Source organism: Rhincodon typus, chromosome 18 (assembly GCF_021869965.1).
Source record: "Rhincodon typus isolate 14 chromosome 18, sRhiTyp1.1, whole genome shotgun sequence".
NCBI lineage: Eukaryota > Metazoa > Chordata > Chondrichthyes > Orectolobiformes > Rhincodontidae > Rhincodon > Rhincodon typus.
Genome location: NC_063349.1, coordinates 27,288,943 through 27,306,803, shown reverse-complemented (window position 1 = coordinate 27,306,803; position 17,861 = coordinate 27,288,943). Strand labels below are relative to the sequence as shown.

The following is a 17,861-nucleotide window of genomic DNA, read 5'->3' as shown; positions in this document are numbered from 1 at the left end:
ACAATATTAGAATTGAATTTTCAATTACTGTCCCAATTCCTTTAACTATTGCAGTAGACTACGCCAGCATAACAATTAAACAGACAAGAGGCAATTCAAAGGAAGTGGAGCTCAGAAGGGAATAAATGCCAAGGCCCACAAAAATAATTGCTTGTAGCTAACTTGAAGAGATGACCACTAAAAAGTTCTCTATCTCCAACTGCAACCTTGGTACCTTCTCACCCACTACACAGTCTCCTGCCTGAGTGCTCCTAGCAGTGACAGAGGATAGTAGTCAGGGTAGATTGAGTAGTGCACCTGTAGCCTACCCTCATCTTGTTTGCTGCTTGTACATGTAGCAGAATGAGCAGCCAATGCAGCTCAGATAGAAATGGAGGATGAAAATTAGTTTGGGGCCAGGATCTGGCAGTGCATCTTTTTGCCACTTCTTCAGTTGTTACACTAGTCAGTTTGGAGTTAGATAGCAGAGGAAATTCCAAGCTGATTCTTCTTAAAATGACTAATGAAAGAATTGACCAAAGCATTTGAGAAGCTTGGAAGATTAAGTTTGTTTTTGCTTTCCACATTTTTCTTAAATTTGATAATTTAATAAAATTTTACTTACAGCATTACTTATGCGTGGAGTGTATATTCCAGGAACCCACAACCTAACACATTCCACTTAAGGTGGAGTTGCTCACCTGAAAGCAAGATACTCTCTAGAGTAGAAGAATGGGAGGAGATCTAATTGACATATACAAGCTATTAAAGTGGATTGACAAAGAACACAGAGCGGATGTTTCCCTTGTGGCAAACTAGAATGAAAAGCCACAGTTTTAGGATAAGGGGTGCAGATTTAAAACAGATGAAGAGGAATTACTTCTCTCAAAAGTTGTGAATCTGTGGAATTCACTATCCCAGAGTGCGGTCGATGGCAGAACTGTCAGCAAGTTTAAGGAGGGGATAAATGGATTTTTAATTAAATACAGGTTGAATGGTTCTGGGGAGCAGGCACGAAAATGGAGTTGAGGCTGAGATGACATCAGCCACGATCATATTGAATGGTGGAACAGGCTTGAGGGAGTGAGCTGTCTACTCCCGCTTCTAGTTCTTGTAAGATTAAAATGATTTTTAAAAATTCTAAGGAACCATATAAATCATTATGCAGAGGAGCACAGACTAATAACAATCAGGCAGCATGAATTTGTTAAAGCAAGGTCATGTCTAAATAACTTGATTTCTTTTGAAGAGGAAATAAGGTAGGCTGATGGTAGCACATTTTATGCAGTCTCACATGGATTTTAAGAAGGATTTTGATAAACCCCTACCTGGAAAACTGATTATAACCATGGGTTTCAAGAAAAGACTGAAAGTTTGATCTAAACTCAACTTAGTAGCACGAAGCAAAGGGTAATGGTTGAAGGGAATTTTCGTGACTGGAAGGCTGCTTCCAGTTAGGTCCCACAGGGCTCAGTGTTTGCCTTTCATAGTACGCACCAATGATTTAAACTTCACCGTAGGGAAAATGATTAAAAGGTTTGCATATTGGTCACACTGCTGATAGTGAAGACGAAAGTCAAAAATTACAGGAAGATATGAATAGAATGGTAAGGTGCACAGAAAAAATGGGAAATGGAATTCAATCCAGCGAAGTGCGAGGTAAACTTTTTCAAGGCAGCAAACCAGGTGAAGGAAGCGATATGATGAAAATGAAAGGACAGGTTGTTTGGCATTCAGCCCTGAGGGGACAGGAAATACAGCCATACAATATGATTCACCTGTAACTTCAATAACTTTTTCAGATTTATTTACTCTAGAAAACACAACGAAAAAGATAATTTACATACAGCGATGAAAAGTCCACTTGGTCCATTGAAATTGTCAATCCAACCCTATTTAATAAAAAAAAGTTAGTTAGTTTTTTAAATTCATGACTTTATTGTCTATAATTGATTTTACAGTGGTCAGCAAGGAGTGTTCACAGTTTTCTCACAGTTTGGCACGAGAAGCAAGAAATCATTTGAGAATCTACTTTCATTCCTCTATTGATCATCACTTATTAAAAAAATTACAACGAATTGATTCTGGGATGTAGTATAGAAGAAAAGTTGGCAGCTTACTGAAAGATGAAAATATTCTCTTTTCAAAGGATTAAAAATGCAGGATAATTTATAAATGTAGTTTAGAAGCATTAAAAATGTTTGCAGATCCCATATAAACATTTGTAAATCCTCTTCACTTCTCAGCTTCCATCCATAGATGTTTCTAAAGGTGTTACGGAGACAGAACTAAATAATTATTTTTGTTGGAGTAAATAAGATTGATAGGAATATTATCCAGCTTTGAGTATTGAACCACTTGTGTTTGTGAGCACAAATACATTTTTAGGGAAAAGTGTATGATATATATTAAGCCTGTACAAAATATTATATTACATCTATTTGATGATATAAAGCTGATTAATTTAAATAGAGATACTTTGAGGTTAACTTTAAATAAGATGAATGTTAATCCATCTCTCAGAATGTCTGGTTGAGAAAATACCTCAACAAGCTTAAATCACTCACCATTTACAGAACACAGTTCACTGCCACTTTTATATTTTTCTCGTTACTCAAAGGACCTCATAGATTTTTACTAGTTGTAACCCCAAACTTCAACTAACATTCTTATGCCTTGTTATTGATACTTCTCTCTGGAAAGTGTTGCAAAAGACAAATAACTTTGTACACAGAAAAACATTTTGCGTCTGTGCATTTTATTTAAATTTACATGTTAGGTACAATATTAGAAATCGTGATCAGGGAGAAGCAGTAACAAGCTACAATTTTATAATATTTCAAATAACAATCATGTGTCTTATAAGTGCAAAGACCATGCAATGACATAAGGTCTATGGTCAGACAGCATTGCTTCAGACTTCAGAATGTTCATCCATTCCCACTTCTCCATTCACATTCTCTCTAAGTTGTGTGCCTGTGTGACTATGCAACAGTCTATCAAATGCATTATTAATGTTGCAGTGATTGCAACAAGGTCAGCCAGGTGGACCTCATAGAATATAATTTCCCTGATTGGGGCTGTTAACCTGGTCCAATCAGGGGGCCTGGCTGACAGATAAAAACAGAAGTGTCAGATGCTCTGCTCACTCTGAGAGAGCTGTGTCAGTGTCAAGGATTCTCCATGTTGAAATAAGGGGTGACTTGGTCACAGGATATCTGCCTCTGTGGAGTTATTTCAATTGCAACAAGAGTAAAGCATGGTCCTGAAGAAATTTGCTCACAACAGTTGTCTTTGATTTGGTTAAGCATCTCTAGCATAATGCTGTTATTTGGGAAGCTTGACTTATTTGAACCTGCTGAAGACTGGGTGCGGTTTGTGGAATGAATGTTATTTTTTTCCAGGCAAATGACATTGGGGCAGATGCAAAGCAATGAGTAGTTCTCCTGATAGCTTGTGGGCTGGCAGCTTTTTCAGTTATTTGGAGCCTAACTTACCCTGAGGCTCCAGATACTAAACCCTTCCTGACTCCATTTGACTGCCAAACCTTCCTTCTCTATCTGGATGTATTTATACTCCATCTATGACTTTGGCTAATGCATATGCTATTGGGTGTTCCCCTCCACTGGGCCACCTATGAGCTAATACTCCTTGATGCCATACAGGGACAAATCGCATGTCAATATCAGATCTCACTTGGGACTGTAGAGTGCCAACACACTAGAGGATAATAGCTGTCTCTTCACTTCCCTGAAAGCTACGGTGTTGCATGTGACAATTTCCAAGGCTGACTTTGAGTTGATGCAAAGGTGCTGGGGTGGAGGCCAGGTTATGTATGAACTTTCTGCAATAGCCCAAGGGAAGAGCTAAGCTCTGGTACAGACAGAGAAGCTGGGGCACTTTTGTTTGTCTTCACTATCTTCTAATGGGTGTACCCTGGTCTTATTGAGTCTGTAGCCCAAGTAGGTCACTTGGCATGCCTGGAACATACTTTTCCCTTCTAAGGTGTATGCCTACCTGGGAGAAATGACTGAAGAGTCTGTCAAAGTTCTCCAAGAGCTCCTTATTGGTCCTTGTTGTTAGCATATCATCTACATAAATGGTGACCCTGGGGTAGACCTTGTAAAATGTTCCCCATTGTCCACTGAAAAAGTGCACAAGCTGACAATACCCTAAATGGAAGTCTCCTGTATTGGTACAAACTCTTACAGATATTAGTTGCAGCATCCATCTGGGAATCCTCATCCAATTGCAATTATGCATGGCTCATGTCCAGCATTGTGAAGGACAGCTTTGCGTATAAATGTGAGGGGTTGTGTATTTATCTAGCTGCAAAAAAAAACAGTTTACCATTTCTTTAAAATCCCCACAAAGGTGAACTGACCTGTTTGGCTTCACATCAGCATGACCGGTGCTGCCCATTCTGTAAACTGGACTGGTTTGATTCTGTCGCTTTCCAACCTTCTGATTTCTGCCACTCCTTTTGCCCCTAAGGCAATTGGCACTGGGCAGGCCTTGCAGAATTATGGAATTGCTTCCTGATCAACATGTAAGTTGGCTTTGGCTCCTTTGATAGTCCCTAGACCTTCCTGAAAATATCCAGGTATTTAATTAGGACGTAACTCAGGCAGCCATTTTCTAATCGCAAAATGTTCAGCCCATCTACGTGAATCACACTCAAACCAATTTTGCCCCCTCAAGCTTGGGCCTGAGCCTTTCACTACAATCAGTGATAACTGAACCTGGTGCATTGCAAAAGAGACCAGAATTGATGATGTACCCTGAATCTGTAAAAGTTCAGTGACTTGAAAGAAATGTGGAGATTTGCATATTAATCACTTGAAACCTGCATCTCCTTTCTAACTGATAAAGATTTAACAGCAATCTTAGGTTTGTTCAATACATTTGCTTCAGTTCTATGACCTTTGATCTCACTTATAAATTCTGTCTGATGCCACCTCTCCTACACCTGAAGTAGGAGCAAGGCTTTGAAAGCTAGTGTTTTCAAATAAACCTGTTGGACTATAGCCTGGTGTTGTGATTTTTGACCTTGTCCACCCCAGGTCAACACCAGCACCTCCACATCATGTAAAGTTTCCTTTATGGGTTCTCAGTCTAGCCAACATCTTGCGCAAGCATAAAGGTTAGAGTCCAGAGTGAATGTTAGACTGTTCTGTGATCACTGAAACGGCTGCACAGGTATCGACCTCCATTAGAACCAGGTGACCCTTTAACGAGACACTTGTTTTGATTGGTTCATTTGGATGTTGCTAAGCAATTTAATTGTTCCAAACCAGATGTAGGTAGACTTTCCAAGGTGTGCACACTCCTGGCCTAGGAGTTCGCTTAATCAACCTAGATCCAGTGGGGACTCTTTTGCTGTCTTGAATCTGCAAACCGGCAGCAACTACAATGGCTTGCCTGGCTGGATCCTAAAGAAAATTTTAATTGTTTGGCCAAGGCTCGGTTTTGTTTTGGGGTTTTGCTGTTGGCTGACCTGGAGTCCGTCTGCTCAAGCTATGCCCTGAGTGAGGCTGTGCAATTGCCTTCACTCAAATGGTGTTCCCCCAAACTCAGTCAGATTAGCCAGGGTGTCCGCTTCCATTGGAATACCCTGCAACTCATATGATCCACTTGCTGCATTCTACAATGATAAAGTCCACTTGGGCTTGAGCTAGTAGGTGCTTTTGCATGGTTACATCATTAATTCACATTAAACAGACTCTCGGCATCTCATTAAGGGTTAAGCCAAAGTCAAAATGCCTCTGCCAGTAATCCTAGCCTAGTGAAAAATCCCTATACGGATTCCCCTTGTACTCAGATTGCCAAGTAAAACCGATAGCATCTCAGTAATTAGAGGAGGCTTGGGGCTGTAATATTCCTTAACTAAATCTATCAAGTCTTGGAAGGGTTTAGTACCTGGTGCCTCAGGGAAAGTTAGGCTCCTAATATCTCAATAAGCTGCCAATCTGCAATCTGTCAGGAGAATTACTCTTGCTTCTCATCTGTTCCAATGTCATTTACCCAGAAAAATTGCACATTTGTTCTACATACTGGGCCCAGTCTTTGACAGTGGGATTGAATGAGTCATGATGCCAAAAATGCTTACCCCAAATCAAAAACTATTGCGAGTAAATTTCTTCAGGAGCATGCTTTTCTCTCATCACCACTGAAATAATTCCAAAGAGGCCAGTATCCTGTGACAAAGTCACCCTTTATTTTGACGCGGACAGTCCTTGACACCGATCCAGCTCAGAGTGACAGGATGTCAGATGCTCCTTTTTATCTGTCAGCCAGGGCTCCCTGATTGGGGATGTTAATCTAGTCCAATCAGGTTACTTTATATTCTGAGGTCTACCTAGCTGACCTCATTACAATCACTACAGCTTTCACATTATGAATACCTTCTATCATGCTGTGTGGCACTACCACTGTGCTAAATAGGACAGATTTCAAACAGATCTAGCAATACAAGACTGGGCACCTATGATGGGTTAGGGGCCAGCACTGTAGCAGACCAGGGTGGCTCAGTGGTTAGCACTGCTGCCTCACAGTGCCAGGGACCCCAGGTTTGATACCACCCTCACATAGCTGTCTGTGAGGAGTTTGCACATTCTGCCGTGTCTGCACGGGTTACCTCCCACCTCCCACAGTCCCAAGATGTGCAGGTTAGGTGGACTGGCCATGCTAAATTGCCCGTAGTGTTCAGGGATGTGTAGATTAGGTGGGTTATAGGGGCATGAGTCTGGGTGGGCTGCTTTGAGAGTCAGTGTGGACTTGTTGGGCTGAAGGGCCTGTATCCATTCTGTAGGGATTCTATAATTCAGAATTGTACTCCAGCACAATCAGGAACCTCATGGCCTGGTGGATCCCCACTCAACCATTACCAGCAAGCCAGGGGATCAATCCTGGTTCACTGGAGAGTGCAGGAGGGCATGCCAAAGGCAACATTAGGCATACCCAAAAATGAGGTGTCAATCCGGTGAGGCTACCAATGAGGACTGTTTGCATGCGTAAGCAGCAAGAGATAGACTGAGCTAAGCGATCCCATAGCCAATGGATCAGAGGTAAGCTCTGCACTTCAGCCATATCCAATCATCAATGGGGGTGGATAATTAAATAACTCACAGGAGGAGCAGGCTCCACAAGTATCTTCACCCTCAATGACGGAAGAGCCTAACATATCAGTGCAAAAGATATTGCTGCAGCATTCACAGCAATCTTCAACTTGAAATGTTGAGTGGCTGATCCATTGCAGCCTTCTCCAGTGGTCCCCAGCATTACAGATTACAGTCTTCAATGACATGATATCAAGAAACGAGTCGGCACTGGATATTGCAAAGGCTATCGGGCCTGACAACATTCCGGCAATAGCACTGAAGGCTTGTGCTCCAGAACTTGCTGCTCCCCTAGCCAAGCTGTTCCAGTCCAGTTACAACACTGGTATCTACACAACAATGTGGGAAATTGTCCAGGTATGTCCTGTACACAAAAAGCAGGATGAATCCAATCCAGCCAATTATCATTCCATCACTCTGCTCTCATTCATCAGTAAAGTGATGGAAACTATCATCAATAGTGATATCAAGCAGCACCTGCTCAGCTCACTGATGCCCAGTTTGGGTTCGGCGATGGCAACTTGCTCCTGAGTTCATTACAGCCTTGCTTCAAACATGGACAAAAAAGCTGAATTCCAGAGGTGAGGTGAAAGTGACAGCCCTTGACATCGAGACCGCATTCAATCAATCAATGTGGCACATAGAAACATAGTTGTGGTTATTGGAGATCAGTCGTCCCAACTCCAGGAATCTCTACAACTGTTCCTCAGGGTAGTGTCCTAGGTGCACACATCTCCAGCTGCTTCATCAATGACCTTCCCTCCATCATAAGCTAAGAAGTGGGGATGTTCGCCAATGATTGCACAATGTTCAGCACCATCCGCGACTCCTCAGATACTGAAGCAGTCCATGTTCAAATGCAACAAGATCTGGACAACATCCAGGCTAGGGCTGACACGTGGCAAGTAATATTCATGCCACATGAATGCCAAGCAATGACCAGCTCCAATAAGAGATAATCAAACCATCACCCCTTGATATTCAATAGTATTATCATCATTGAATCTCCCACTATTAACATCCTTGGGATTACCACTGATCAGGCACTCAACTGAACTCACCACATAAACCCAGTGGCTACAAGAGCAAATCAGAGATTAAGAATACTGTGTTGAGTAACTCACTTTCTGACTCCACAAAACCTATCCACCATTTACAAGGCACAAGTCAGATGAAATACTCACCACTTGCCTGGATCAATGCAGCTCCAACAACACACAAAAAACTTGACACAATCCAGGACAAAGCAGCCCACTTGACTGGCACCAAATCCACAAGCACTTACTCCCTCCATCAGCAATGATTAGTAGCAGCAGTGTGTGCTACCTACAATATGCACTGCTGAAATTCACCAAACATTTTGAGACAGCACCTTTCAATCCCACGACCACTTCTATCTAGAAGGTCAAAGGCAACAGGTACATGGGAACACTACCACCTGCAAGTTCCCCTCCAAGTCGCTCACCATCTTGACTTAAACAGATTACCTTTCCTTCACTGTCACTGGATCAAAATCCTACAAATCCCTCCATAAGTGCATTGGGGGTCAATCTATAGCACATGGACTGCAGCAGTTCAAGAAGGTAGCTCACTGCCATCTTCTCAACAGCAACTAGAGATGGATAATAAATGCTGGCCCAGCCAGCGATGCCCATGTCCCATGAGTGAATTAAAAAAGAATATGCATATGAAATGTTGAACAGAAAACTGAGAAGTGGGATTAGATTGGCTGGTTACACACTGTCTTCCATGGTTTGGCCAAATGGCCTCATGTGATGCTACAAATTCCTCTGACTCTATCTTTGTGCAATAATATATTACCACACCAGATAAGCTTCAATTTATTACGATACAAACCACAATGGGGCCATGGCCAAACAACTGCAAGATGACTAAGTGTCATTCTAAAAAGGAACATCAAGCTGGGATAGCTAATTGGAGTTAATGTTTCGGGTCCAGTGACCCTTCTTCAGAATGTTCTGAGGAAGGGTCACTGGACTCGATGTTAATTTGATTTTTTTCTTCACAAATGCTGTAAGACCTGCTGAGTTTTTCCAGCAACTTCTGTTTTTGTTCCTGATTTACAGCATCCACATTTCTTTCGGTTTTTATTTGGGACAGCTAATATCTACGTTGTCATCATTAAATGAACCATCTCTGAAGGGCCTATTTATCCATGCACACCAAATACTTCTCCTCAACATTTCACAACTCCCTATAAAGTACAAGTCTACTAAGGCTTGAACAGATCCATATTCAGAGAAGCTTTACCATCTGTCTCAAACTCTGTAGAAATGAGTAACTGACTCCATCTCACCTCCAGTGACAAAATGGCTTCTGTGACATTAGATCTACTTCAATAGGCATGATAGCTTATAAATTAACTCAAGTACAATTCAAGCATTTCACATTTCAATTTACCTCTTCTTACTTCCCCCCCCAACTAAAAGGTCCTATCCTCCAATATCTATCCAGTGTACAGACAACTAAGATCTTTAAACAATTTTTTTTACTCATTCATGGGATGTGGGTATCGCTGGCTAGGCCAGCATTTATTGCCCATTCCTAATTGCCCAGAGCTTTAATATAAGCTACAAATTGCTAAAAGGAAACCAGGATGATAAAATACATTATGTAAAAGAACATCACTTACTGGGAATGGCTCTTGCCAACTGGCTCCAACAATAGAAGGCCTGATTATGGCAATATTCAAATCCTCACTCTCTTGCTGCACCACATACTCTGCGAGTGCCTTTGTATAGGTATATGTGTTTGGCCGGTCTCCAATCAGTTTGGGGGTGATGTCTTGGATCATACTATCATCCATCCACCTTGAAAAAAGCAACAGAATCATTATATACCATGAGAAACTGCTACAGAATAACTGAGATACAACAAAAGGATTCCTTGATCATGGTTAGCCATCACAAACAACTGGTTAATTAAATACAGGAGAGATGGGGGTCAGAACAAAGAACCTCCTGAATTTTTCAGCCTTTTAGTGATGGAACAAGCAAAGATACAATAAAAATAAAATATCACCGGAGGCATGGGAGGGATGACACAAACGCAACGTTTGTGGATGATCCAAGAAATATCTAAAACAGTATATGTCTATACTAAAGACTATTTTACCATTTTTTTTTCTTTCTTCACAGTTGGAAATGTAAAGAAAATCATTTGATGGATTTTAGACGAGCAAAAATATTGTGACTGTTACAAAGTTCAAATGTCCTTCAGAACTCAGAGGATTAAATAATTAAGCTTAAATGGCTTATGACTTCACATCACAAATGAATGTCTACAATTAATACACTTGCAAAGAAACTGTGAGATCGAAATTTTATAAAAAGGAAATTCTAAAATAATTTACAAAACATCATGAATCAAAAACCTTACACATTTCTTCTTTGTTAAGTATCTGAGGGGAATGGTGGTATTGTGGAAACAGCAGTTTAATGGCTAATTGCAGAGCAATAATGTGTGACAGTGAATTTCCCATACTGAGCCGATTGAGCCTCAAATGAGATGTTCCACTGAAACTTCACAAACCTAAACCCAAACCCAACTTCAATAATATCTGACCATGTCATTATACCTCAACACCGTCTTAATGCTTCAGTGTGACCATGATTTTGAATCAGTGACAAGCACAGCAAGCTTCTTGGCCTTGGTAAAAACAGTATTTCTGCCCTGACATTGCAGGCTCACATGCGGAAAAAAATCTCCCTAGCAGATTTAATCCTGCAAAAGTCTGAGGAAGCTAAATTGAATAATCCTTGAAATGGGCTTGTGGATCATGAAGTGTGGTTAACCCATGCCTATTCAAAGGCACTTCACAGCTAACCATAATAATAGCATCATATAGCCACGCTGAACCTGAAATTGAGTGGCAGCAGGGAAAAATGTATTTGGACTGAAGCAAGGCCTTGAAATGGTGAAGAGATGTTGAAGAACAGGAAGAATCTACAAAAAAGATGACACTGCAGGCCAGACAATGTATCCCAATGCTCCCTGATGCTGTGCTGGAGGCCTTGGTGCAGTACTACACAGGAGAAGAGCTACTCCTCACTCAGAAGCTGGCAGAGCCTCAACGGAAATTATGAGTAGGCAGTGGGAGCAGTAACTTTTGTGGTCATCACCAGCACTCCAGCCCTGAGACCTGGATGCAATGCTGAAAGGAGTTTGATGACCTTACACATTCCACCAACTGCATTACTAGCCTTACACAATGCTGTATTCATCACAGCTTTCAATCACCTACCAACAATTTCTATCAAATATGACTCACTACTCATGTTCACAGTCTCACCTAACACACAGCATCACTGCAAGCTTCAAACTCATGTCATGCATCCATGGCCAGTTACTCAACTGTGGCAGGTACATCACTCAAATGCATTGCACCACATTCACAGGTACACTTCCTCTCTCCGGCAGGACAAGGTGGTCCACTGTAGGGAGCAGTAGCCACCTGTTGTGGGTGAGTGACGAGGCCTAGAGGAGGGGAATGAGAAGGAGTAGGCAGGCATGCCTGTGCTCGTCCTCTTGGAGCAGATAATGTTGGATATCACTGGACTGGCTGTTAGCGAGGTAGTCGCTCGCAGAGTGATTAAAGCCATCAAGAATGTTTCTGTCTAATTCAGCTTATTCACCATTCTCTTGCAATCTGTTTTGATTTACAATCTACAAACAGTGTAGTGACAGACTTTTTGGTTCCTTTATGCCAACTTTGTCCTATGCTTTCATTCTTTTAGATGCTGAAGACCTATACTCAAAATGAACAACTTCACGATTTCCCACATAATACTTCATTTGCCAACTTTTTACCCACTAACTTAACCTACCAATATCTCTCTGTGCCTCCCTCTTGTGACATGCCTTTCCACCTAATTTTGTGTCATCTGCAAATTTGGTGACGGTACTTTCACTTCCTTCCTCAAGTCATTAATGTATATTGTGAACAGTTGTGCTCCCAGCACTGATTCCTGTGGAACCCAACTGGTCATGAGTTGCCAACCTGAAAAAGAACCCGTTATCCCCACTTGCTGTTTCCTGCCCTTTTGGCAATTCTCTAACGATGTCAATGTACTACCTCTAACACCATGGGTTCTTATCTTATGACTGACCTAGGCAGTGTTTGCTGACACTGACAACTGCAGGCAACTATGCCCACTCACTCAGGAATGCACAGTTCCAAACACTGATGTCATTTTGTACCTGTTACTTGTGGCATCATATGCAAATGCATCACTGTGCATGTGCAGCGAAATGTGCACAACTTTTAACCCAGGCTTCAGCGATGGGGAGAGGGTACGGATGCAAATGGAAACCCGTGGTTTCCGCAAAGGGTGGAGGGTTTAGAAGCCAGGTGTAGGGTGAGACAAGGGGAGCCCAGAGGTCAGGTGGGGAGGGAAATAGGTGAGTGACAAGGAGTCTAGGAGTTGGGAGTCCCTCTGTCCCTCCCTCCTTTTCGCACTCACCCCGGCTTTCTACCTGTTCCCCTTCCCCTTCGGTTCTCTCCTCCCTCCCTCTTCCCGAGACCTCCTGATCTCTCTCTCCCTTACTGTTGCTGATCTCTCAACACTTGCCTGGTCCCAAGGCCTAGACCCAATCTCTTAATCCCCCATCCCTAGTCCCAATCCCTTCATCACCCGGTCCCAATTTCTCTTTCTCCCCCACACATCCTGATGTCTCTTCCCACCACCCCCTCCATGTTCTGATGTCTTCCACATCTCCAACCTGATCTCTGATCCTCATTACGCCCGTTACATTCCCCATAATCTGTGCACACGCAATTAAAAAAGGCACATAGCACACATGTCGGTGTCAGCGAACACAGCCTGTAACTTAACTTCTGTGAGGTATCTTGTTGAATGGCTTCTGAAAATCCAAGTACAACCCATCCACTATTTCCCCCTCTATCCACTCTGGTTGAGATTTCCTCAAAAACCCTAACAAATTAGTCAGACACAATTTCCCTTTAAAAAGCCATGCTGAGTCTACTTGATTAGATTATGATTTTCCAAATGTGCTGCTCCTACTTCCTTACTAATTGATTCCAATATTATTCCAACAATAGATGTTAGGCCTATCTCTAACCTCCTCTTTTGAATAAGTTGTTACATTGACAGTTTTCCAATCCTCCCACTCTTCTCTACAATCGAGGGCTTTGGAAAATTACAACCAATGCATCCATTATTTCTGTTGCTGCTTCTTTTAGGATCCTACCATTCAAGTCATCAGGGCCAGGGGACTTGTGTCTCGTTAGCCCCTTTAGTTTGTCTAATACCACTTTTCTAGTGACGGTTATTATACTTAACTGCTACCCTATATTCTTTAGTATTAATGAGATGTTCAGAGGTCACATCACCAGAAACAAACACAAGGTCACTGTTAGTTAAACTCAACTGTTTAGCATGCCACCAGTCCCCAGCTCAATCTCCAGTGATCAGAACTTGGAGCATAGTCAATCTCTCTCTCTCTCTCTCACTCTGTCTCTTAAACCAGATGGCAAAAAAAGTTATAAGTGTTACTTGGTACCTTTAGCAAGTTATTAGAATTGTTTCTTTTCAAATCAATGTTTACTTGTGAGCCAAAGCTTACCTTTCTGAAATTTGCACAGTCCTGTCCCACCTCGAGGAAGAGGCAAATTGAAATTCTTCCAACTGTCGCACAAATCCTCACTTCCAAATATCGTACAATCAAATAACAGTACATCGGTGTAAAGTGTGGGTCTATTGTTGACCATTGAAAAACGTTGTAGTTCCTATCAAACTTACATGTCATGTTGTATTCTGGTAAATTTGTAAGAATACTCTGGGACTTATGATAGCCATATTGGAATTAATTTAACACTAGTGCAATAAATATTTTTATTTCAGCAGGCCATTAAGCATGTAATTCTCAAAAAATCAATTTTATTTGGATTCTCTCAAATACATTAATCATGTAATTGTTTGACATCAATATTTGATAGCTTAAAGTGGTTGTAATATTTGTACTTGAAGGAACAGAATTCCTTGTTTGGGAATATTTCCAAGCATTAGGGCTATCATCTGAAAAAGATTCCATTTCTTTCAAGGATACTTTTAAATAAAAAGTAATCATGCCGAATACTGCCAGTGGCTGTCAAAGTCAACGCTACCATCAATATTTATGTTTGAAGACCGGTCTATATTAGCACTGGGGTTCTGCTCAGACTCTAGCTATACAGGTATTAAGTAGGTCCATCATGTACTCCTTCAGGATAGCAATGACAAGAGAAGGAAACAGTAGCCCAGATATTCTGATGGCCAGTCAATGGAGCAGCACAGACTGGGGTTGCAATGCTAGGACCCTGCAGAATCCCAGATACAGCAATCCCCCTTTTCCAGAAACCTCCGAAAGAATTCATTAACGGCAGAGAATTCAGAATTAACACTCTGGTATGTTAATAGTCAATCAGGAAAAGTTAGACGATTGAAAAACGTAGGCTAACTCCTGTGTAACTATAAAGTTAACCCGACAACTATCACACGCCCCAACGTTGCCAGCTGCACCTGAACCTCACACTTACTTTACATACGCACCCCTTTCACAGGAGCTGTCAAGGTTTTGGCTGTGCTACTTTTAAATCTGTGCTATATATAAATCTCAGAACACTGCAAAAGAAGGTGTGGTTTTACTTACTTCAATGATCCCACTCCGTAGGGAAGCTGTGTTAGTTTTACCTGTGTTCTGCATTTCTGAAGAAACCAAGACTGGAACACCCCAGCTGGAAAAGTCAAGCTCAGTAATAACAGAAAAAGTAGGAACTGAATGGCAATCTGAGTGTGGTCTGAACCAGTGGTCTGTTAGCAATTGCAGCCATCTTGCCACTCAGGCTTTCCGGCCTAACTCTGTGCCATACACAAGGCAGAAGAGATCTGATAGACTCATTGTGGGAATAATGTTCCATTCCAGAACCTAATAGTGGCAGGAGGCTGATGATGTCAGTGGTTATCAACTTCAGAGGACGGGCAGTGATCTAAATACAGGAAAGAAGTTGCTGTAGCACTGATCATGTCTTTGAAATGAAGCATACCATTTGGGAGGACAGGAAATCTCGCACAGCAGCTGGGTTTCAAGATCCAGCAGCTTTACAGGGGATTGGCAAAAGTGTCGGGAATGGAATCACACTAGCAGCATGAAAATGTTTGCAGCTCCCACAAAAACACAGAGCTGAAATAATGGAAGGAATAATGGAATGCTTTGAAGCTGAAAATACACAATGGACTATAGACAAAAAAGACCTGCTACAAGCTCCCCCGATTGATGCCAAGGATCACTTTGAAAGCAGCCATTCCCTGACCAATACTATTCATGGCTTGCGGGTGGATTAAGGAAGTGGTTACAGCCAACACAAAAATGCTTTTGCAGTCCTGATAATGCTACTTGCATATATTTAACGGATACCCACTCACCTCTGGCAGGGGGGACTAGCCACCTACATCAAGTTTTGACTGAAAATTACAACTATGATCTTTGAGTTTCAAGGCTAGTGTTTTTTGTTTTGATTTCCAACCTGTTACCACACTATTTGCAGGAATTACCATTATAGTAATAAGTTAAAAATCAACCCATTATTTAACCACCAACACAGCATCATACAGGTCAGCATCTATTCCCCCAAAAGGTCCCATTATTTTTATACTTAAAGGCTTTTGATTATTGAATATAGTGAAAGAGCTTCTCCAGCAGCACAAGACTGCTCAAAGCAGCAAAACGTCCTTATGAAAAGTAGTTGCCATGGTCAGAATCAAAGCTTCAGTTCAATGCAGTTTGCAATATAATCTGTATTATCCACCGTACCATTAATATTTCGTACCAGGATTGATTGGGGCAGCAATGTGTAAATGCCACAGCTCACTCAGGTAATGTGTTGGAAATCAAGTCCCACTATTCCCTGATTCATCACAAAAGTCAAAGATCTTAATATAAGTTACAAAATGCTTTAATTTACCAGATTTTCAGACTCAGATTGACAGAAAGCACAGACCTGCTTTCTGTATTAGCAAGAATTACTGTTTATTACAAGCAATTAGACACTACCTACAAGTAAACAGTTGTAAACCTTCAGCTTATATCATTTCTAATTAGAATTCTAATACCTTTATAAACTCCCCTTGCACATACACAGACAGAGGGAAAAACACATGGACAAAGGAAAAATCTGGGAAGGCAGTTCAATAGTCTTTGTTCACAATTTCTGGTGAGTTAGTTCTTGCGGATCTGAAAGTTTCTTCTTGGCTTCCCTTTTCCAAGTGTTTCCACTGGTTTGCAAGAGGCACAGATTGACTGGTTTACTTTTAATTGATAAATCAGAGAAGTTAGAAGTCACAGCTTACAGCAATTGCTGAAGGAAAGCTGAACTGTTTTCTTCAGGTTGACTGTGAGTTTTGATTCAGAGAACAGACTGACACTACCAGAGATAGTGCAGATCAAAACCCTTTGTTGTATCTTGTTCCCAGCCCTAAGTTTTTATGTTACCTGATATCAATCACATAGTTGTTGGTAAGCAAAAGGTCTTTGTCATCAGTAATTAGTCACTAGTCCATAAACCAATTAAATTCTTGTTGCCAATCAGGGCTTCATCTGAATACAGAACCCCTTAGCTCCTGTTCATCTGCAACCAGTTCAATTACTATTTGTTTAAACAACTATTCATGATCTTTGCCATAAGTGTCGAGTTATTTGCTTTTAAATCATGCAGCTATCCTTTCAAAACATCTGTTTTAAAATAGTTATTTCTCATTTCAGTTCACAATTCTAAAAAAGCACGAAAACAAAAAGACAAAGTCCTTACAATAGGAAAATGAAAGGTGAAAAGGCAAATAAGAAATTGGCAATAATCTCAGCAATACAACAGAGATATTAATTTGAGATACAATACTGCATTATCAAAGGAAAAACCACATTAGCCAAAATTATGGTGAAACCACTTTCTGCTGTACTTTCACTTTAAATTCTTCAAAAACTTTCTATTACTATCTGGGTTCTTGTTATTCAAGGGGTGATTTTGGGATCTCCTATCCCGGAGAAACAGTGTAGTAGTGCTTTGGTGGGAAATGAGTACTGTCCTGTCTCTGCCAATGGATGCTATCCTTATTTTCCCCAGCACCAACAACAGGATGACCAGAGTGTCAAACTCAATCAATATCAATGGATATTAAATTTGCAGACTGGGGATTTATGCAACTACAGGACTCTAATTACCATGTTTGGACAGTACCAGATAGAGTTTGTGCCACACGCAAATTCCGCCCAATGGAAGAAAATCAGGAGGCAAATTTTCAATTTATTTTGAGAAGCTGGGAAAAGCTATAGCACTTTTGCATGGTCCACAAAAATGATTCCTGCCCAACCTACAGAATGTCTTACACTTAGGGCCTAAACTCTCCCATGTCCCAGCCCTCTACCCCACACACCAGGCCTTGTTACCACATAGCCTACCATTACACACCCGCTGTTGTTAGTCACTAACAGTCCCCACTAACAACTACTCACCCTCCCAGCCTGATCGTTAGCAACTCCTTTGTCTGTCCAACTGTCTTTCTCTCTCTTTGGGCTCTATCCTATCGTTTACTCCTTACCCCATCCACCTCCCTATTTTCTGCATATAAACTGACGTCTTCCCAGCCACCATCAGTTCTGAGGAAGGATACCGAACCCGAAACGTTAACTGTTTTTTCCTTCACAGATGCTGCCAGACCTGCTGAGCTTTTCCAGCAATGTGGTTTTTGT

At 41.3% G+C, this 17,861-nt stretch overlaps 1 protein-coding gene across 3 annotated transcripts in view; it reads right to left on the bottom strand.

Annotated features, from left to right (window-relative positions):
• Positions 1-17,861, bottom strand: part of si:dkey-97m3.1 (fatty acyl-CoA reductase 1) — a 160,516-nt gene that overhangs the window by 26,451 nt on the left and 116,204 nt on the right. For all 3 annotated transcript variants that reach the window (XM_048607795.1, XM_048607793.1, XM_048607794.1), the window contains 2 exons: positions 9,751-9,928; positions 1,827-1,871 (listed from right to left, as the gene is read on the bottom strand). In XM_048607795.1, coding sequence (XP_048463752.1) covers positions 1,827-1,871; positions 9,751-9,928 — 223 coding nt within the window. The remainder of the gene's footprint in view (positions 1-1,826; positions 1,872-9,750; positions 9,929-17,861) is intronic.